The sequence below is a fragment of the Polyodon spathula genome, chromosome 6 (genome assembly GCF_017654505.1).
Source record: "Polyodon spathula isolate WHYD16114869_AA chromosome 6, ASM1765450v1, whole genome shotgun sequence".
In the NCBI taxonomy this organism is placed as follows: Eukaryota; Metazoa; Chordata; class Actinopteri; order Acipenseriformes; family Polyodontidae; genus Polyodon; species Polyodon spathula.
Window position 1 is genome coordinate 7084183 of NC_054539.1, and position 24034 is coordinate 7108216.

Genomic DNA, 24034 nt, shown 5'->3' on the forward strand with positions numbered 1-24034 from the left:
GCTAACACTGGATTCCCTCAGTCTCCCACACTTGAATCAGTAAAAGGGATACAAACCAGACCAACTTTCTGAACCCGTCAAGGAATGTTGTGATGGTGGTTTCATAACGTGCACACAGCCCTCAAAGGTAATGACTATATCATTCGATTTATATACTGTATATACAGTGGCGATGTGATTTCTGCCAGGCACTGCATTCCAGGAAAAAAAGGAAAGTGCTGAAAAGATGTTTTTTTTGGTGGTCTCAATACGCTTCAATCAGTACCGCTTTCAATTAGTATACACATGAACCGCCCCTCACAACTGACCAATGACATGCTTTCTGTCTGCCAAAGCACGCAATCCAAATTTCTGTTTGTGATTGGGCTAGTTACCATCATTCGTGAGAGGTTCAACCTTGAACTCTTCTGATTGGACAATGCACACAGCTTTTACACTTTACAGTCCAAACGGACGCGCAACGTGAAGTAACACTGAGTGAGAGACGTGAAGTATTGCCTGACAGCGGTAGGAGAAAGGAAAACATAATTAAGAAATTTGTTTTGGTTGTCCTAAATTGTCTAAACGGCAGAAAACCGTTGATGAACCGTCTGAAGACAACAAGCTAGCAGCTACCACCAGCAGTCCTGCGCCAGTCAAACAGAAATTAAATTAGTCAGGATTTGTGAGATTAAATAAAATGGTTTGCTTTGAACACAAAATGTTAGTTAGCAAAAATGAACAGCCATACTATAAGTATGAATGAAATTATATATAGTTATTTTTATTTATTATTATAATGTGAAATTGAAATCTGATGCGCATGTTAAAAGTTCAAGTTCATTGCTTTGTATTTCCTTTTTTGTTTTTAATCGGAAGTGTTCTAAACTGAATCTTTTTTTTTTTTTTTTTTTTTTACTATTTTTCACAAGTGTATTTGGTTATAGGATCTTATGTTTAAAAAAAAAAAGATTGTTCTTTATTTTTCGAAAAATCAAACGTCAATGCACGAATAATAACCCAGGTTGCCAATTGCGCCACTGTGATTACTCACCTTAAAGTTACCATTTCCATCCCCTCCCAAAAAAAATTCCTGGCTACGCCACTGCTGCCAGGGTTTATTATTTAAAAATAAAAACATATATTGGGTAGAGAATATGTAAGTGTGCAGTTTATTTCAAACTTTCAAACCAAATAGTGTCTTCACTGTTATATTTGTTCTTGTGTGAGACTTTCACTTTTTCAGACAGCTACGCTTGGAGTTTTTCTACAACAAAAAAGCTAAACCACCAACGCCAGAGACATCAAGAGAAAACGAACCAGACTCTGGTGTAGTTCAGAATATTAACAGCACGAGAGTGTGACGATACCTCCATATCAAACGTTAGTGGAGGTGCAGCTGTCGATAAGAGACCCTTGCCTGTAAAGTGTTGTTTGCAGCTCTCTTGATTGTGATAATCTGGCGTAGAATTATTTGTGATGAAAGATCTGGTAATGTTAGAAAGCTAGCTTAATGTTTACATAAAAATGGTTAAAATCGGGCATCAGGTTTGAGCACGGTTTTGCTTCGTTAGTTCATTTTGGGGGGGGGCACGACTCGCCACTGTGTGTGTGTGTGTGTGTGTATATATATACTGTATATAGTACAGACCAATGTATTATAAGCAAATAAAAGGCAGCCCACATTGCAGCGACAACTGCATCAGTCATATTGATAGCCTGCTGCCACAGAGCCTTCTTTTACGAGTTGTTTGACGTTCTACTTTCATGTCAGTACAGCTGTTATCCCATTTTTTTTTAAATATGCAGGGCAGTTGCTACAAATTATTTTGCCACCTTTACACTGAAGTAGGAGCCATCCAGTAAATGGTGGGGCTAACCCCCAGCTTGAATCAGTCAGGGTTAAGGACAGCTTGCAGGCAATTAATAAGAGATTCAGAAACTGAAGTGAAGTACTGCTACTGAACACTTAATGTAAGCTGTAACAACTGTTACCAAGCAATGAGCAAAAGGCTCCTTAAACACGGTTAAATTCGGCAGATAGACTTGGGGTATAAGGAAGTGCAGCTGGGGAGGGTTGGGTCTCAGAGGAGAAAGCCCCAAAACTATGGGGGAGAGATCCATTAATAAACAAATGTGCGTTGATCGATTTCATGCTGCGTAAAATGTGACATTTTACGCCAGACAAGCTGCCCATCGTAGATCTTTAATATTGATAATTCTTAAATTAATAAAATTGTGAATCCCTCTGGGGCTGGACTGGCATCACTAGGATATAAACTTTCATCCTCTGGTTCCCGGTCCAGCCTTTCTCCATAATTATTGATATACTGATCTGCTGGCCTCCGAGGGGCCGTGGAGGGGGGAGGGCAGTGAAACACGAATACTTAACAAACACAACAAGGATAATGAGGATGCTTTATGAGAACTCCATGAGGTATGTGTTAGGTCCATGGTTTACTTGAAAACAGACAGCCATAGGCTGTGAATGAGGAATGAATGATTATTCTCTGGCTATTAACTGACTTTTCATTTGGCCACACAAACCATGGGCAATGAAGCACTATACACCACACACTGCAGAATAGACAATTGGCCTCTGTATATATGAAAGTTGTTACTTACCAGATACCTTTCTGAAGAAACACTGACTAAGATGAGGTCGTCTCCAGCTCTAACCTTTTCCCCTTCGGACCTCTGTTTGGAGGCAGGGTGTATTGTCCACCAGCAGGGCTCTCCTATAAACAGTGGGAGGATACAGGGCTGTTCATAATCTTAACGTCTAAAATACTAATGCCATTTAAATCATTAAAATAGGGTCTGGCATTATACATACTGGTAGCATTAAAGGCAAAAATAAACTGTTAGAAACTGTTGGAGAGAAGTTGGTTTTAAAAAGTCTTGGCACATAATAATAGGCCTTACTTAACAGCTGTTCCATTTAGATTCTACTGTTTATATAATTTGAATGGACTTCTTAGTAAATAAATAGTATTTAGAGAGAAGAAAGCTTTTATAAAAATAAAAATGTCTGCAAAAACCTAACATATAATACACCACCATGAAAAAAAAAGTCTTTGGAAAGGTAAAACAAAAATACTAGCCCTATGAAAGGCTAGCACTGTTCTACTCATGACAGTTGCTAATATAATTAAACTGGTTCCTTCTCTGTATTGATACTTTCATAGTTGGCAAGAATCAATTTCCATGGTTGTGAACAGTACGGCCGAATCATGCCCCCCCAGGCAGTCCTATTCGCCTTTAAAACATTTCTGTGAAGCCACCCTTTGATATATTGATTGATTAATTTTACAAATCTACTAACTAAAGTGGCTGAGTGGCTTTGAAGAGAAGGTGAGTGCAGGGCAGATATATTGCTGATTAACAAATCAACAGAAAACTGTGGCTTTGTTAACGAAACCACAGTGAGTCCGAAAAATTCTACAGAAAAGCGAATAGCATTTTATTATGCAACAATCATTTCAGCAGTTAATTTGTATTACATTTAAAACGTAACACTTAGAAAAGGGCTTGTGATTTCAGTTTAGCATTTCATGTTGTTTGATAAAAGTATGGTAGTACAATTATAGATTAACAATGTAAAACTTATTTTTCCATTATTACAAATTGTGACAAAGCTTGTTTATTTACAGTATAACTTTTAACACAGTTCTAGGTTCCGAACACTTCTTTGGTGGGTAAAGCATGCTCGACAGCAAAGGATGGCTTTAAACAGGATGACACCTGTGTGTTTATTTTTCCAAGGTGTCCCTTTTCCAGTGGGGACACAGCTTCTTTCAACAAACCAGTCCAGGTTTTTACTCCAAGCATATTTTAATGTGGTTAACTGAAGCTGTTAAGAGGCAATTAACTAATTAACCTGGTTAGAAAAAAGGCCAGGACTGGAATAGATCTTGAGAGCTAGGGTTGAGTACCACACACACACACAAATATAAATTCTAAGTAGTGTGTATTGGAAAGGTAACCAGACAAACAAGTAGCTAATGCGTGACTTACATCGGAATGTGCGCGACAACACATCAATTCATTTCTCTTGTAAATGTTTTTATCTTTATGGCAACGCATGAAGCTTCCCTTACAATCTTCAGAGTCGTTCTTTTCCTACTTAGTAAGCAGACATGGGCATTTAAATATCGCCTCCCCTAAATGACTATGAATTGAGTAATCTGCATTGGCAAGGCCGATTTCTTTCCCTAAATCAGAACTGCATAGCAACGCATTTCCTGAAAAGTACGGCAAACACGTTGTGAGGAAAACTGTTATGATTTGTGCATGTAAACACCGCCACTTGTGTCTGTGTAAAGTGCTATTTCAAACTCGAAACTCCGCAATGCGTGATACAAACATTTGAACTGTTTGAACTGAGCTTAAGGAGCGAAAACCAAACCCAATTAACAAATTAACAATCAATTGCATCTTGTTATGAAACAAGTATAGATTAGGAAGAACTGTTTTAAGTGGCATATAAACAACACAAAGTGTTGACTCAGTATGAAAAATAACCCACATTTTCTCGTGCCTAATGAATAATTTTTACAGATTCAACACTTCTCGTTGTTTATCCTGTACCTCCACAGCATTAATTTATTAACGTTTCGTCTGGCCCACGTTTGATTCCTCCATATCCAACACATTATAATCCTAATGTCAAATCTCATCAACCCTGGCACAGCAGCTAGAAGCCTTGGAGTCACAGAGACTGCAGTGAGTCACAGTGGATGTTGGAAGTGCCTTGATTAAACTAGGTGCACTGGCATCATTTATTGCATGTTTTTCACTTTGCAACAATTTCCAATTGAGTTTGACTCCCTTGCCATTGAAGAAAATCTCTTCTCAATATACAGGAAGGACAGTAACTTCTTGAAAGGCAAGTGTGTTCCAAATGTAAATACATGAAAAACATTTCAACCTTTCTTCTGTCTTTCAAGAATGTGTGAATAAGAGCAAAAAGGTGATGTACTAAATGCATACCCTTATAAAACTGTAGTGTGTTACACAATAGTAAAATAAAAGTACAAACGACATTAGAAAAGTGAAGGAAATCATAATGAAAATCCACTTTTACAGCTAAACAAGTACTCGCAATAGAGTACAGAAGAAATCTTTCTTCAGTAGAACACATTTCTGCATGACCTATTCAGCTCTGTTTACCCCTGTACCTTGCTTATCCTAAGCCCCAATGCCCAATTGTAAAAAGGAGTAAACCCTCCCCTTGGCAGCATACCAGTAAAGCACCCTCATCTCCTGTGTATAGTATCCAAGCACAACTACTAGGAGCATTTTTAAATGCAAGCCTCCCCTTTCCCTGCAGTTTAATTTCTCGCCAACAGAGGGCTCTGCAGGTACTGTATCGCCACGGATATCAATGTCACACAAAACTATTGGGACCAGTAAAATTCAATACTAAGGAAGCATGTTGTCCTAACTGTGCAGTATACTCTACTAGGTTATATTGAGGAGCATTCATTAACAGATGTTTAAATAGATACATTTGAAAACAAAACTATATGAACATAATATAAATATTGTATTTAACATAATGAAATAAAATAAAAAATAATTTTTAAAAAAACTACAAAATTATACCGCAACAGTCTACCGGAAGTCACATGGATTTTGAAATGTTACAATTTTCAATTTGAGTCAATTTTCCATTAAGCATTTGGAAAACTACAAACCAGCATGTAATTCATTATATTAATGTAACCTTATTCAGCAGATTACATTTGACTTCATGAAGCAAAATTAGTTAATTCTATATGGTGATGCAAAACATTTGGCCATATCTATATTGTGACACTTCATGTGTCTGCCAACACTGTGTTCCCAGTGTCATACCATGCAGGGGCTGCTCCTGTGACCCGAGGGCTCACACATGGAAGACCTCAGTGGTGTTTAACATGACATACCTGTCGTATCTTCCTGCAAGCCCACGTCGAATGCCAGTTTGTCAGTTGAAGAGCTCGAAGTAGACAAACAACACAGATACTGAAAGCAAAGAAGTACAAAAATATATATACATTACAGTATAATTATTTTGTAAATCATTAAGTAGTTAAAACATTATTATTATTATTATTATTATTATTATTATTATTATTATTATTATTATTATTATGAATGAGATGCTTTTATCCAAAGCGACTTACACAGACTGGGGGGTGAACTCTGCATCTTACAATAGGACCTTCCTCATCCAAAGAATTAAGGAATACTACACACACACACACACACGCACACATACATATATACATACACACACACACACACACACACACACACACACATACGCATATTAAATATGGACTGCAGAGGAGGGCCATAGAGTCTTCCCCAGAGGCATTTCACTTTCCACTGTGGCTGAGTCTGCAGTACATATTTAATATATATAATACAGTTTAGATCCCCACCATCATATTTATTTACATCGTCGAGTTAAATTTGTTTGAATTTCAGAAAGACAGAATATCTGTTCAGCAGTTTTTTTATATATTCTGCAGTTTCTCTTCTTGTGAGGAATGGAGAAGAATGGTGTGCCTTTGAAAAGAGGTGGGGCTGACAGTGATGTGAACCAATCATGTGACAGAGGGAAACTATTGTCTAGTGGTGTATGGATGTTAGGGCAATAGTTCAGTCTATTGTTGCTCCTATGTTGAGGTTTTAACCAATCACAGGCCAGAATTTCCAAGCACATATATATATATATATATATATATATATATATATATATATATATATATATATATATATACCCACACACACACACACATATATATATATATATATATATATATATATATATATATAATATATACGGTCATTCAACTGTAGGTTCGCAGAGACTACTGAAAACACCCGAAGCATGAAGAAAGCAAAGCAAAGACTAATCGTCGGGGAAAAACTAATTTTAGCAATCAAACAAGAGGATGGGACTGTCATCAAGAACTGCTAATGATTCTGAAGAGAGTCAAAGACTTTTACAGAAAATGATATCAAGATGAAAAGAGCAACGTAGCAGGTGACGAAGACGAGATGGAAAAAACGCAACTCAAGGAAGAAGTTTCAGGCGTTCGACTGGAAGAAGTGAAACATGCTATCAAACGTATGAAGACAGGAAAGGCACCTGGAGCATAGTGATTGACATCATGAAAGAAGGAGCTGAAGAAGTAACAAAAATACTGTCACGTATTTTTACAGATTGTATTAAGCAAAATAAAGTGCCAAACAACTGGAACAGCGCATCGGTGATACTTTTATACAAGAAAGGAGATAAAGAACTACAGATCTATTAGCTTACTTCCTATAACCTACCACATTTTACCAATATATTAAGGAGTGGATTTAGCACAATGGATCATGTTCAAGTTGTATGGCAAGTGATTCAAACCAGCAACAAGTACAAACTACTGTTTTGCTTGGGATTCATGGACAATTAAAAAGCCTTTGACTCCATTTACACAAGATCTGTATTAAGCTCTCTGAAAAAACAAGGAATTGAGAAAACATACAGAGACTTGATCAGCACCATATACAAGAATGCAACATCCACAGTAAGACTCCATAAAAAAGCGACAAAATCAAGATTAAAAAAGGAGTTTGTCAAGGAGATGCAATTTCCCCAAAGCTCTTCGTGGTCACCCTAGAAGACATTTTCAAAAAATAGGATCAAGGTTAAAGAAGTCAATAACTAAATGTGCAAAATCAACAGAAGAGCAAAAGTGGGCTGCAGTGCCTTTGGAAGATTAAGCATGGTTCTGAAAGGGAAACTTCCCATATGCCTCAAGAGAAAAGTCTTCAACCAATGTGTGCTGCCAGTGCTAACTTAAGGATGTGAAACCTGGACCCTCAATGCAAAAATGACTCAAAAATTACAAACGAATCAAGTATGGAAAGATGCATGCTGGGAATAACAAGAAGCATAAGCATAAGCATGCAAACAAAAGTATGCAGTGTTAGAACGAAAAAACTCAAATGGCAGTGGGCCAGACATGTAGCAAGAAGAACAGACCATCTAGATTAATACTAGATACTAGATTGGATCCCAAGAGATATAAAGCGACCAAGAAGAAGACCTCCAGGAAGATGGCAAGATGAAATTAGGAAACACATCGGAGCAATGTGGATGAGGGACGCAGCAGACAGGCTTTTGTGGAAGAATCTTGGGGTGGTCTTCATCCAGCAGTGGATTGAAAAAGGCTGAAGATGATGATGATGATGATGATGATGATGATGATGATGATGATGATGATGTTGAATATACACTGAACAAAAATAATTTCAAAGATTGTTCAGTTTACTGTTCATATAATAAAATCAGTCAACTGAAATAAATTAATTAGGCTCTAATCTATGGATTTCACATGATAGGGAATACAGATATGCACCTGTTGGTCACAGATACCTTAAAAAAAAGGTAGGGACGTGGATCAGAAAACCAGTCAGTATCTGGTTTGACCACCATTTGCCTCATGTAGCGCGACACATCTCCTTCGCATAGAGTTGATCAGGCTGTTGATTGTGGCCTTTGGAATGTTGTCCCACTCCTCCTCAATGGCTGTGCGAAGTTGCTGGATATTGGTGGGAACTGGAACATGCTGTCGTACACGTCGATCCAGAGCATCCCAAACATGCTCAATGGGTGACATGTCTTGTCAGTATGCAGGCCATGGAAGAACTGGGACATTTTCAGCTTCCAGGAATTGTGTACAGATCCTTGTGACATGGGGCCGTGCATTATCATGCTGAAACATGAGGTGATCGCGGCGGATGAATAGCACGACAATGGGCCTCAGGATCTCGTCATGGTATCTCTGTGCACTGCCACCGATAAAATACAATGTGATCGTTGTCCATAGCTTATGCCTGCCCATACCATAACCCCACCGCCACCATGGGGCACTCTGTTCACAACGTTGATATCAGCAAACCGCTCGCTCACACAACGCCATACACGTTGTCTGCCACATGCCCGGTACAGTTGAAACCGGGATTCATCAGTGAAGAGCACACTTCTCCAGAGTGCCAGTGGCCATCAAAGATGAGCATTTGCCCACTGAAGTCGGTTACGACGCCAAACTGCAGTCAGGTCAAGACCCTGGTGAGGACGACAAGCACGCAGATGAGCTTCCCTGAGACGGTTTCTGACAGTTTGGACGTTCTCTAAAAGGACTTATGTTAGAGAAATGAACATTAAATTCTCTGGCAATAGCTCTAGAGGACATTCCTGCAGTCAGCATGCCAATTGCACGCTCCCTCAAAACTTGAGACATCTGTGGCACATTTTAGAGTAGTCTTTTATTGTCCCCAGCACAAGGTGCACTTATGTAATGATCATGCTGCTTAATCAGCTTCTTGATATGCCACACCTGTCAGGTGGATGGATTATCTTGGCAAAGGAGAAATACTCACTAACAGGGAGGTAAACAAATTTGTGCAGAAAATTTGAGAGAAATAAGCTTTTTGTGTGTACAGAAAATTTCTGGGATCTTTTATTTCAGCTCATGAAACATGGGACCAACACTTTACATGTTACGTTTATATTTTTGTTCAGTGTTTATGTTGTGTCGCTATATTTCATATATGTAGACACTGATTCTGTAATCTTAAGAAAACAATACATTTGTTATTTGTGATGTAGTTTTAGGAGGAAAGGAAAGCAAGTAACCTCCCAAAGTGAGCTTCACTGACCAATGCCTACCTTTAAAAGGCTACACTAGAAAATAATCCAATCAAAGCATTTATTGGATCCCCAATCATTTCAATTTACAGGCTTCACAGTCAATAAAGAAAAAGTCAGCTGGATAGCAGAGTAAGTTTACATGCAGGCAAAGGGACACAGAAATTAAGCAGTGAAACTGAAAACAAATATACAGCTGGTCAACAAGGTCATGACACTAGGACATGCACAAGTACTCAATATAAATAAATATATAGCTGTTCCTTGCTAGTTCTGTAACATACACTGCCTATTTGTAGCACTGTAGTAAATATTGGGGTCAACGTGGCCCATGCAGTAGTTTCTAAAGGGAAGTTCGTCTCCACTGCTGTTTTCTGAACAGGGTCCAAAACGGGCTTGGGTTATAGATGCCTGGTTCTATTGTAGCTGAACAGCATAAACAAAGTAGGAAGTATAATAGAACCACTGCTCCCACTCAAGATTGATTTGAAAGGATGCTTGGACCTTTAAAAAAGGAAAGAGCAGGCCACAAAAATCAGCAGGAAGTGTGTACTGTGAGGATAACATTGTTCGACATAACATTATTTGACACCCAGCACCAGCACTCAAATAAAGTCAGGTGTGAGACAAATATAGTTTGTTTTTAACACTCATGAAGGTGTAAATTAATTATTTTGGGGCCGGTCTCAAACCTGATAGGAGGAAATGGAAACGCCCTCCTGAAGAGAACCCAACATGGTAGGATACCTGTTATGTACTGCTATGAAGTATATGCATACAGGATGTCCCAAATGAGAAAATGTGACATATAGAGAATCACAGAAGGGCTGCAGGAAATTACACGGAAATAATTCCATCAAGGGATATATATCGTTGTCACATACATTTACCCACACATACACTGAGTGTACAAAACATTAGGAACACCTGCTCTTTCCATGAAATAAACTGACGAGGTGAATCCAGGTGAAAGCTATATTCCCTTATTGATGTAACCTGTTAAATCCACTTCAATCAGTGTAGATGAAGGGGAGACAGGAAAAAGAAGTATTTTTAAGCCTTGACACAATTGAGACATGGATTGTGCATGTGTGCCATTCAGAGGGTAAATGGGCAAGACAAAAGATTTAAGTGCCTTTGAACGGGGTAGGGTAGCAGGTGCCAGGCGCGCCGGTTTGAGTTTGTCATGAACTGCAACGGTGCTGGGTTTTTCACGCTCAACCCATTTTTAGTTGTCTGTGTAGAAACCATACAACAATAAAAATGTGATCGATCTGCTAGGCCTCCTGCATTTTTGTACTGATTAATGACAGCATGTATTAGGTAAATGGTTTTAAAGGGGTGCCTGAGCAGAATTACTAACAGAGTCAATTTCAAGGGGATCACAATACCATCACATCACAAGCATCTTAATACAAAAGTCAGATTAAGAATAACAAAATGTGTCTTATTTCTTTATTTTTAATAAATGACATTTTTGCACAAGGGGTAAAATACAATTTTTAAAAAATGGTTTAAAGCATGCAACCATTGTCTTTAGGAAATGTAGCCACATCAGTTTTCCGTTATGCAAAAATCTAGATGAGACCCATAATGAAAAATGCAAGGTTGTATCTAGTTCCCTTGTTTAAGGAACACCCCTTTCATACAAAAAAGCTTTGATTTAATAGGCATCCTCCTCCCACACAAAGCTTTGCCAGCTACTCAGAATACTGCTGCAATTTGCTTTCTAATATTTTATATTTAAGCCGTTTTCACTGAAGCACCACCACTTTACAATCCAAACATTTATCACGAGACGACCCCTCACAAGCTCACTTACAGTACTAACAGTGTCAGAGGTTATAAACTGATTATTACAGAATCCAGTTAGTTTGTCTAATACTGAACAACAGACCTATAAAACAATAAAATACAGTTTTGTGCCAAATGTGGGAATTTGCAGTTACATTAGGCCAGTGGTCAAGTTTACTGACACATTTCTAGAGAAGAATTTCCGTAACACCTAAAATATGAAGTCTGTATCCTAAATGGCTAAGGAGAAAGTGTCAGCTACTTAGTAAATAGATTTGTAAAGGTGAAACATTGTCAAAAACAGGTCCAGAGGCAGCAGAACATAGTAAGCATTCGTTATTAATATTCACACAATGGGCACTCACCATTCCACTATATGAGTGCCTGAGCAGGACAGCGTGTCCATAGAGAAGAGTCCGGTGACCTCCCCCATGTGCGGTCTGTATGGGTAAAACAGAATTGTGCTTCAGTTGTAACCTGAGGTGTCACCATTTCTTTTCCTACCAAGTAGCAAATCCCCAACTTCATTTACTTTTTTTTTTTTTTTTTTTAACACACAGTAGGTTCACAAGAGCGATATAGGCCTTGACAGCAGGACTATTTAGGCAGAATAACAAAAAAAACAGGTTGTTCTTTTGTAACCTTTTGCCAAAGCATCTGCATACTGCACAACCCGTGTCTGCAGCTGTCAGTGTTATAGTTTTTTTTATTTGTATTTAACAAGTACAGGAAGCAAAAACAAAACAAAAAACAAAACAAAAAAAGCAGCAACAATAAGAAGCACCAAAACAATTATATATATTTTTTAATTTCACAATTCCTAGCAAGTTTAAATAGTTGGTGCTGGGAATCTTTTCTTTTATAAAGGGGGAACCAGATTTATAGCCCTGTGTCAAGTCCAATTAAAGTTAGCAGGTACCAGAGTCAGGCAGCGTTCAGTCAGTAATGGAACCAGTTATTAGACGTGACTTCTATGTCTCTATTCCAACCATGTTGGTTGTGTTAACTGTATATAAAACAGGACTGAAAGGTGATGTTGTGTCCTCTTTTTCTGTTTCAGGGTAGGGCACTGCTTTCAAACTGCTGCTTTTGCTGTGCTTTCTTTGGGTATGTATACTTTTCTACACAGTTTTCAATTAACCTCAAGCCTGCTGAGATTACTTAATCTGTTTTGTTTTGGGTTTTTTCCAAAACCTTGTTTCTGAGGTAGCAGAAAAGCTATTTGCTGCTTATAAATCCAGAGGAACACCTAACAGTTAATATTTTACAAGTGTGTGCTTTATATCAGTTATTTAAGTTACATGTCCTATGTGGTCATTCCAAACCTACTTTGGTTTACTAAAAGTTATAAACCAATGCAACACTTGTGAAAAAAGCACAAATAGTGTCAAAATGTAAAAGGTTTATAAAGTAAAATGGAAATTACATATATCTGTATCACTGATATGTCCAAATGTAGCAGTGAAACGGTTAATGTTTACTGTAAACCAGTTGTAATGGAATAGAATCATAGAATACAGTTGTGTACTAATTGTAAAGACACTACCTCAAGGAGTGTGGTCTGTATTATTGGGGCAGTGAAACAGTATTTTTTTTTTTTTTCTTGACTGGAAGCATCAGTAATGAAAGTGATAAAAATCAGAATATGGTTCTGTATTATCTATTAGAAAGATAACGCAAAGAGTACTGTCACTAAAAAACTCACAAGACCTCAATATGCCAACTATATTAGATCAGTTGTCAATATCAAGCTCACCAACACATTTAAATATTTGCTAAATTACCTAGTATGAAGTATGAACCAATTATGAAGCCAATATCTTAAGGTTAGATCTTTATCACCGGGCATCTTGTAATTTACCAAAGCAACATATCTTTTTTTTTTTTTTTTTTTAATATCTGAGTGATTAGAATAAGAAATATTCTTCTGTAATGTGGCCTCAGGATTATAACATGTAACATGATTACCATTATATTTATTGGTTTGGGAGGTGTCTCAACAGAACGGTATATAAAAGCATAGAAAGGAATTACTGTCATAAATACAAGTTAGCCTCAGTCAAGACATCACCAGGCCAAGCACTTAACATGTGCTTTAATTATGAAGAAACAGGACTTCATTTACAATCAAGTCAACCAGCAAGGCTAGACTGCGTCCAGAGCTCCCAATGATGCATCACACTGCAGATCGAGACAGAGAATGGGCTGACAAGTATGGAAAATCATGATTAGTTAAATATGAAGCAGACACTCAAAGTTGCAAGGGAATCAGAAGGTGGTAACAGCTGCAGAGTGTTTTTGGGACGGGGAAGGGGTAAAAGCAAGAGTCTGTGGCCAGGCAGTGAAGCAGTTTGGGTGTAATGCGTACATTCACAATGGGGAAATCGGGGTGGTTGTGCTGCTTACCTTCATCATAAATTTCTGTAAAGGCCAGGCAAAACAGAAGAGAGAACAGAAGAGCTCAATCAGAAAAGACATTGATTTTGTGCACATGCTGAGATCCATGTCCTAAGACCTTACTATCAAAATGTTAAAATGAAAGAACCTTTTTAACAAGCTGAATTTAATTCTTAGTTCATATACTTGACAGGACAGTTTTAAAAAAACATAACATTTAATGAGTAAAATCCAACAGGTCAAATTTCTCACTTGAAGTAGAACTATCTCTTTGAGATCTCTGATTATGCTGTATGGAACTGAAATAAAACTTAGCAGTTACCATAACCTGTGAAGCTGCTATATACACTGCATTAGTGAACTCTGTATAATAGGGGTCAATGGGGGTAGAAAAGTGCTTTATGTATGAACTGTATGTTTAACTGTACAGAGGTTATTTGCAGTTACTCTACGACATGATTTTCTGTTGTGTAATTGCTACATGTTTTTATTTAATTGATTTTTTTTTTTTCAACAACAGATGTGGCCTTGTAACTTTAGAATTACCCTGGACTGTAATTGCTTGAGGGCCACTCTATTGCATTAGACACTTCCTAGTCAAAAGGCTTTCAGCTTAATGCAAGGTCACATCACCATCAGCCTAAAACATTTCACAGTCAATATTACATTACTACAAAATTCTTCTCTTCGTCTTCTCTGGTATCGATACTAATTTTTACTTAGTCTTTGATATTAAAAAAATCCATTCTATTTTAATTTTTTATCAGTTTATTTGACAACATTTGTTCAAGCACAATAATACACAGTGTTCACAAGTCTAGGTCGCTGCCTAACCAAGCTGCACCAACTGACATTGGCGATTGAGACAGAATTTGCAATGGTTTCATCTCAAATCCCACACAAAAACGTGTACATGGCAGTGGATTACACTTTTCATTGATCCTACTGGTGACTTGTACTGTTTGTAAGCACAGGGGTGAAATCTGCAGTTTGTGCTCCAGTCAAACGATCTGTGTGTCTGTGGCACCAAGTGCAATGAGGCTCAGCAATGAACTTGACTGGGTCTCTACGGGCATAAGCTGCAGGCTAGACTCATCTCCTGTGGGGGAAGAGAACTACTATACGGGACTTGGCAACAAGCTGGTCCTATGGCAATCTCATGCTCACGTCATACAGATGGCCTGCCTGAGACAGAAGCTATAGATAGACTTGTTTATCGTACCAAGTTAACATAAAGGGGGAACAGAACCCCAAGACAATGGAGTCCATATTCATCAGCACTACAGAAAATGCACTGGACTGCTAGGATCAAATCTGGCATTTTGCTTATTTACATTTTACTTTCTTACTTTACAAACTTCTCCTTCTTTTTATAATTTAAACTACACTGGTATTTTGATCCACCGTATCAATTGATCTGTTTAGATCCATTGAATGGACTCCCATGTTGTGAGTTTTCTTTTCATTTTTAATAGAATTGTGTTTTTTTTAAAGTCTCAACAAACTTTAACTGATCATAAATACAGAGTTGTTTTGTATGTGTGAGATGCTATGTGATTTTTATGTTAATTGTATTTTAATTCATTTTAAGACAACCATATTTACCAAAGCACAATGTGTGCTCTGAATAGTACCATGTAGAAATGTAGAAATATATATATATATATATATATATGTGTGTGTTGGTTTGAACTTCAGTTTCCTGGTCAAATCTCTTTACCAATGGGTAGTTTTTAGCAATGTAAAGCATAATTTAACTGAACAATGCAATGAGAAATTCTGTGCCTGAGGCATTAGGGTAACGGTGTACTGTAGCTGTTTGTTTTTTTTTTCTTTCAGGGATGGGTGGGGGGATTGTCTCAATAATCTTGTACAGCATTTATCTCATGACTGCCTAGGTAAAAGTCATTAAAATGTACAGCAAGCTATAGCTATATCCCAATGCCAAATGATCATAATCTGATCCCTCCAAAAGCCTGGTACATTCCAGGATATTATTTGTTCTTCTAAACTATTTGAAACACAAAAACACATGACATGCTTCATTCTGAAGGAGGCATACAGGGTCAGAGGCTTCTAGAGGCTTTTCAATTACTATATAGGAATATAACAAAAAAAGTCAAAGTGGCTTAACAGCTTCTGCCTGTAATCTCCGGGTCTGGATTCTTTTCAGCCTTGTTAGAAGTAATTAAAGGTAGTTCAGTGTTCTTTGAAAGGTCATTTGAAATTATTCCTATTAAACCATGTTCACAAAGAACATGCCGGGACTGAGACTTAACTCACAGTGGGCTCTGAATTTCTAATAAAATCTAATCTAATCATTCTGTGCACTGCTTAGTAACGGCATGGACCTTTAACACAGCAAGAAGTAATGTAGACTCTCATTACTAGGAAGGTGGTGTATGTTGACAGTTTTTTTCCTCTTTACATTAAGCTTCTAATTAAAAATAAAATCAATTTATCAATCAATAGACCAAAATGTCAAACTGATGATTAAAATATAATGCTCATACGAAGTGGTATCCCCTCCCCACCTCCACACACACACACACACACACACACACACACACACACACACACACACACACCTAGTGTCTGAATGTGTGCTGTCAATTAAGGTTCCACTTAGAGCTTGTGCATTTGTGCCTAATCATAAGGTACAGATGCGCTGCTACACATCTCAGAATGTTCATCCAAGCATAAAAATGAATTCATGAAACAATTGTTAGTTCACATAGGCCCTTACATGGCCATCAGATGGAAATTGATTCAGTCTATCTTATTATTGGAACCGACTGAAATAGAAGCAGAGATCAAGATAAGAAGGTGAAGGTGAAAGTGGAGGTGAAGGTGAAGATGAAGGTGAATATACAGTTACTCACTGTATTTTTGTTAACCCTTTTATGCTGGCCCTTGTGCCTGTTTATTTGTTCCTGGTTTTGTCTATTAAAAATGCGCAACAGCGCTTAAACTGCAGCTTTTCTTGTCTCATTCCTGATGCTATCTTGCTACACTTGTATTTTTTTTTCAGCTGCCTGTTGAAAGCCCAGGAATGTGCTTGGTTTACAAATGAAACTATGGATCTTCTTTGATTTTAGGTCTCTCTCTCCCTAAAGCATACTGCCTTACAATGGCTGTAAATTACTTATTGGGATGGAAGTGGTGTCCATGCGCATTAAACAGGTATAGAATGATCCTGTACATGCTCCGCTCCAAGACGAACACTAGGAAGATATTCTAATTGTGCAGCTGCTATCCTTATAGGGACTTTACATTTTTGTTACAAATGTCAGTTTGAAATAATTTAATGTTAACATTGTAATAAAACAAACAAAAACAAAAAACATCAGTTACTGTTATTGTCGTTGTTTGTTTTGTTATTGAATACTTTCAGGATATTAGTGCTATAATTAAAAAGAGCACAAAAAATTAGCCTGATGCATGTATACTAATTATAATGTTGTTGCCGAATGAAAAACAGCTTTTTTGTTCTTTAAAAAAAAAATAGCATTGAAAGACCTAGTTCTGGAAATTTTTACAATATAGTTTGTTAATTATTAATCCAAGCCAAGGATATTCCCAATATCAGAAAACAAGTCATGGGGGAAAAAATGCATGAAGTGTAGGGTTCTGTTTGTTGCTGATACTGTTGTGCCCATAGCCTAATACCATTAAAATTCAGACATCTGTTCCTCAAGCCCTTCTTACATTACTGCGGCCAGCCAATTTAAACAAGTGTGTAAGTGTGCATTTTTCTGTCCAACCCTTGACACCCTTTTTACTTTTAACATTTACAGTACAGAGGATAGTACTAAACAAGTATGCAAGCTAATACCAATTGCAACAAACTAAGTAGCTCAAGAATTGCTGTGGAATCCTTTCGGCCATCCTCCACAGTTTCAATCAAATCTTTTACGCACTCTATGAAAAAAAGTTTTTGCTCTGTTATATAATTTTGCACACGCTTATTGACCATGATTGCCTTCGTATGGATGTACTGAGAAATTGAAGGTTTTATAGGCTATACCTGAAATATGTAACTAGCATTTCTGATTCGATTTGTACCTTTCATAGCCTACAATACACTGTGGTCCTATAAACAAATACATTTGTTTTGTGTGTGAATTAGATCATGAGTACTAATACAAGCTGTGTTTATCCTCTAATGCAGCTTCATTAATTTTGGTAGTGTTTTAGGAAAATTGGATTATATTTATATTATAATATATTTCTGAATTTGATTTAAGAAAATGGGAAAATCGTATGCAATGCAGCCTTAGTACTTACTTTCATATGTAAATACATTTCCATACATCATTTTCTTAAGTTCAAAAAATGTTAATTAAATAATAATAATTAAGATGCTGGGTTTCTTTGAAAAAAAAACAAAGAGCTTAATCCTTTGTTCTGTGCTAAAGCTGGGGATCAGCTAGTTCCCAACTTTGTTGCGTTTCTTTTTTCATTGCAATTAGTACTAAGTTAGTACGCAGCTGGCTCTGATCCCAAGATTAGCTAGTCCACAGCTAAGTACGCAGCTCTGTACTAAATCTACAAGTCCATTGCAATTGGCCCTAAATGTACAACCGTTGAGCACATTCTATGGGTGGTCAATCAAAAGGACTACCATCATCTAACAAAATAAAAACAAAGCATGAAATCCAATGCACTGAGGAGATCTGGTGCATGATTTCAAATCTTACAGTATCAAGGGACCATCTTCAGACAGTTTGATATTGCTGATCTAGGTTTTAGGCAGGTGGTAAAGCTCCTCATCCCAGTGGTCTTTAATGAACCTCTAGGTCACCAGTTTAATATATCAGTACAGTACTGTATGTAACAGCTGGAGGGTTTCAGAATACACTAGGAGTACTCAGCTATGTTGAACAGCTGTGCACTCCTAGAAAGAGTATTATTATTATTATTATTATTATTATTATTATTATTATTATTATTATTATTATTTGTATTATGTATTTCTTAGCAGATGCCCTTATATAATGAAAACATGCAAGGGTCGAGAAATCGACACTGCTTTTATTAAGAATGTGAGCAGCCTTTTAAAATGTTGATTACCAACGAGAAGATTCGGTCAATAACATTTTATTGAACCAACAGCTTTAATATCAATTCCTTTTTCGTGATAGATGCAGTTACATTTTTCAACCCCTGTGTAACCTGAAGCATCTAAAATGGTTTCAACTCCCAATACACTAGTGATGGTTGATTGATTGATCGATTCATTAATTCATTGATTTATTGACTTTAATTTAAAGTCATTTCCTCTGGGGTAATGGGTAAAAAAGAAGAATGAACATTTAAATGCCTAAATGAATATGCAATTTTTCTCATAGATAATTAGAATTTACCAGAACAAAAAACTGCCAGATTTGTGTCTTAAAAACCTTTTTATACTGTATGTCATTGCTCTCTACTGACCTCATTCCAGGGCTGGTTAACTGAAACAATTTTGTACAGTAGTTACCAAGGTACCATTACTTTGTTATGCTGCAGAGCACTGTATATGACAGTAATTATGAAGCACATAGTGTTCTGTACAGTTACATTTATATAGAATGATAAATAGCCTTTTTGAGAAGCTGAGCCCTGAGTGTCACATCCTGTCAAGAGTATCATCCACTACAAGTGCAGTATTATACGAATGCACTGGGCTTGCTGCTGACATAATCAGTAAAGAAGTTTACGGTTTCTTTAAAGATATTCTAAATGTAATATTGTGGCAGGACAAAAGCTCTTGTTTAAAAAGTGTGAGTGGGAATGTAAGGTTGGCAGGGATGGGGTTAATTCTGCCAACAATTACAAGTGTGGCTATTCCTCATTTGGGTAACTGAGTGCTAATTGGGGAGTGGTCATCTGTATAAAGGCAAGCAACAGCTTAACTGTTTATGGCATCAGGAGTGAAGACAAATGCCCAGCTGTGTTGTATTTTATTTTGGCCGTTGAGCCCAGTTTGTTTGTTCTTTTCTGTTTGTTTGTAAATGAAACGTGCACAACAGTGCTTTACTGCAGCTTCTGTCTCTGAGTCTCTAATTCCTGTTGGTTCCATCTTGGGCCATGACGCTACCCTATTAATGTTCTAATTGTTGTGCAGTACTATCAATATAACTTCCATGGGCTCTAATCTGAAGATTATATTTTTCCAGCAGTTGTATTATGAAAAGGAATATATGGTGATGGCCTTGACAGTGTCTGTTCATGATGAATCAAAGAAGCTAAGCGTCTCATATGATTAAGTGTGGAATGTGTAGTGGATTGAAATTAACTTCATTAGGCCACGGTTTCCTAATCCTGGTCCTAGGGACCCCCTGTGTCTGCTGGATTTCAATCCAACTGAGCTCCCAATTACTTAACTAGACCCTTAATTTAACTATTCATTAGCTTAATTAGACCTGTTTAATTGTTTTCAGCTTTTAAACAGTTGGAGATTTCAAGTTAACTATACAATTTTATAAGTAACTTGAGCTAGGAGCTGAGAACAATTAAGCACATTATTAGTTCAATTAAGGGTTTAATTAAGTAATTGACAGCTCAGTTGGAATGAAAACCAGCAGACACAGGGGTCCCCCAAGACCAGGATTGGGAATGGTTAGGGTTAGGAAGAGTCATAGATATATAACCATTAATATTGCCAAAAGACTCTGATGTTAATTCAATTACTTATTATAATGTAATGGATGTGGTCCTCTAATTAACATTTTAATTACTCTGCTAAACATGCAAGAAACACGTTGTCTGCCAGTGCCTTCATCATCTTTTTATCGTCTTGACAGAATGAGCTAACTTTCATAACTTCATCAAACGCACAAGCTCAAAGCAGTAAATGCTTGTCTACTTGACTAAGGGATTGATTTGGTTAACTTGCAGTACATCTGGACAGGATAAACTGTAACTGGATTTGTTTTAGTATTTTACAGCACTGGGGAACCACCTTGGGTTGGATAAATTAACCACTATACAGGGATTATGCCTGAAAATGAACAATTGCCAATTTCCAGGTGCTGCAAAAATGGGGTATCAGACCACCAAACAACCCACAAAATAAAACTTGTATGTAAGATTCGATTTAAGGTTGATCTTGGTTGGTTCCAGGCCTCAGCACAAGACTGGAGTCCGAATAAGCATATGCATGTTGAAAGAGGATGATTGTGTGTACACTCCATTCTTTAACTGGTTCTTTAATCAAGGTGCAAATTATATCATTTTAAATTAACCAATGTTGTTTTCTTTTTCTTGTATTGATTCGAAATGCAATTAATAATTTTAGTCAGATTAATCATTGTCCAAAATTTGAGAAAGGGAGATAGTCTGACCCACCCCACCCCCACCCTTCTGCAGCAAACAGATCAAATCAAACCCTTAGGGTTTCATTGAATAAGCATTTTTTCCACATTTCCCTGCTCAGTAAAACACACTTATCCTAGGAAAGAGTGTACAGGTGACTGGGGCAGGTGCCATTCATCTTCCGTGCCTGTGGCCGCTAATCTGGAGCCAGATAAATCCATGTGTCTTGTTGATTAAGTGCTACAATAGGTATTTGATTACTTGCCCCTTCTGCTTTCTCCTCGGTGTTGGCCAGCATCTCCTGAAGGGCCCGCACGGAGAGAGACTGCTCCAGTACAAAGGTGCAGATTGAGAGGTCTGGAGGAACATTCTGCAAAAAACAAAAAACAGCATACCAGATCACATTAATTACGTGCTTTTGGTACCTGCATTGCCAGTGTTTGGTGTTATAATAGCATTCTTCATATCTTAACAGTATGCTTCTGTTGATCTGCTTCAGCAAGACAAGAAAGCACATAAAATATAAATAAGTCACTGGGTAGGGACCCTTTAAAATAAATCTGTCTGACTGTGAAGCAATGTCAGAAATTGTGCAAATGAGCCCAGGGCTATTCAGCGGCTCATTTAAACCTGACTTTCTCCTACGTCCATGGTCTAACAGTGAAATGAGAAAAAAAAATGGTGTAAGCTTTTTATTTTGTCAGCATTGTTATTTGGGGCGGGAGGGTCTGAATCAGCCGTATGGGAATTGTGATAATAAATATTGTGTAATGGCTAAAACGGTGAAGGACAGATAAAGGATCTTCCTTAAGAGGTGCTGGAGGAGGGTGGGGAGGGACTCGTTAAAACATGTTTAGCAGAAAGTGCAAGGGTAAAGATACATTTCCAAAAAGGAATAAAGCCGGTTTAACAATATAAATCTAGCAAAGAATTTATAAGAACAATTACTTGCCTGATCCTAGCTGTTTCATGCTAGTTTTTTGTACCATTAAAATGGTTTTATTCCTTTCAGAAAACATATCTTTGTCCTTTCACTTGTTGCTAAATAAGATCATATCATTTTAAGGCTGGTCTTCTAACTTGCCCTGTGGTCACACTATAGTACCTACTAGTGATGGGTAAATATGGATATTTTAATATGATATTGATAATTTCCATATCACAATATTGTGGGATTAAAAAAATAAATACTTTTTATTGCTAATACTGCTATGTCTGTATAATATATATATTATGTAATGATCCTTGGGGGGAGGGAGAATCAGGCAAGTATGCATGCAGGGGATTGCATGGCGGTGTGTGCGTGCAGGGGTTGCATGCTGGGTGGTTGCGTACAGGGGTTGCATGTTGTGTGTGCATGTGTGTGTGTAGGGGAATTGGTGTGCAGGTTTGGAGCGAAGGATGTGGGGGCAGTGGTCTGAGTAAGGGGTGGAGAGAGCAAGGGGATACATGCAATTAAGGTGTTTGACATGATTTCAGGTTAAATACACCTGTCTCTGGGAGGTCCCACAGTTGGTTAGTACATTTCCTAACAAAAACTACATCATGAAAACGAAGGAACATTCAAAGCAAATCTGGAATAAGGTTCTTCAAAAGCACCAATCAGGGATAAGATATAAGAACATTTCCAAGGCATTAAATATCCCCCTGGAGCACAGTAAAGTCCATTATTAAGAAATGGAGAGAATATGGCACAACCGTGAATCCAGGCGAGAAGGGCATTAGTCAGAGAGGCTACCAAGAGACCAATGGCAACTCTAAAGGAGTTACAGTCTTCCACGGCTGAGCTGGGAGACACTGTGCATACTGCAACAACAGCCCGAGTGCTTCACAAAACTGGTCTTTATGGGAGAGTGGTAAAAAAAAAGCCATTGTTGAAAAAAAAAAAAACATATCAAATCTCGGCTAGAGTTTGCCAGAAGGCATGTGGGAGACTTTGAATCCAAGTGGAAGAATATTCTACTGACTGATGAGACCAAAATAGAGCTTTTTGGCCTCTGTAAGCACCATGTTTGGCGCAAGCCTAACACAGCACATCATCCTGAGAACACCATCCCTACCGTGAAGCATGGTGGTGGCAGCATCATGCTATGGGGATGCTTCTCTGCATCAGGGCCTGGAAAGCTTGTGAAGATAGAGGGCAAAATGGATGCAGCAAAGTACAGAGAAATCCTGGAGGAAAACCTGCTGAAGTCTGCTGTTCACCAAAGGTCCCCATCCAGCTAAACAGAGCTTGAGCAATTTTGCAAAGAATGGGCAAAAATTGCAGTGTCCAGATGTGCAAAGCTGGTAGAGACTTATCCAAATAGACACATGGCTGTAATTGCTGGCAAAGGTGCCTCTAGCAAGTATTGACTCAAGGGGGTGAATACTTATGCAATCAATTATTTTCTGTTTTGTATTTGTAATTAATTTAGAACATTTTGTAGATTTTATTTTTCACTTTGACATTATGAACTTATTTTGTGCTGATCAGTGGCAAAAACTCCTAATTAAATCCATTTTGATTCCATGTTGTAACAAAATAAAATGTAGAAAAGTCCAAGGGGGGTGAATACTTTTGAGAGCCACTATATATATATATGATATTGCAATTGTGTTATATTTTTCTGTGTTTTGGAAGACTTGAATATTTGAATATTATCGATATAATTTTCATATCGTTGCCCACCACTACTACCTACTCTCCCCTAACCATGGACTAGTAAATTCCAAACACACACACACATTACAAGGCTCAAATGGCAGCTCAAATTGTAGAATCAAAGGCAAGGCCATCTAGTACAGGAGACTGCCAAGTTCAAGATGTCACTCCTACTTGTTGTTATCCAAGAGAGAACGTTTAATTCTGCTTGACAGCTGAAACCT

General features: G+C 37.6%; 1 protein-coding gene across 6 annotated transcripts in view; it reads right to left on the minus strand.

The window, feature by feature from the left end:
- LOC121316738 (ryanodine receptor 2) overlaps nucleotides 1-24034 on the minus strand; it is a 201552-nt gene that overhangs the window by 106725 nt on the left and 70793 nt on the right. For all 6 annotated transcript variants that reach the window (XM_041251871.1, XM_041251876.1, XM_041251875.1 and 3 more), the window contains exons 3-7: nucleotides 21432-21536; nucleotides 13877-13891; nucleotides 11836-11910; nucleotides 5910-5988; nucleotides 2605-2717 (exon numbers count right to left, since the gene is read on the minus strand). In XM_041251871.1, coding sequence (XP_041107805.1) covers nucleotides 2605-2717; nucleotides 5910-5988; nucleotides 11836-11910; nucleotides 13877-13891; nucleotides 21432-21536 — 387 coding nt within the window. The remainder of the gene's footprint in view (nucleotides 1-2604; nucleotides 2718-5909; nucleotides 5989-11835; nucleotides 11911-13876; nucleotides 13892-21431; nucleotides 21537-24034) is intronic.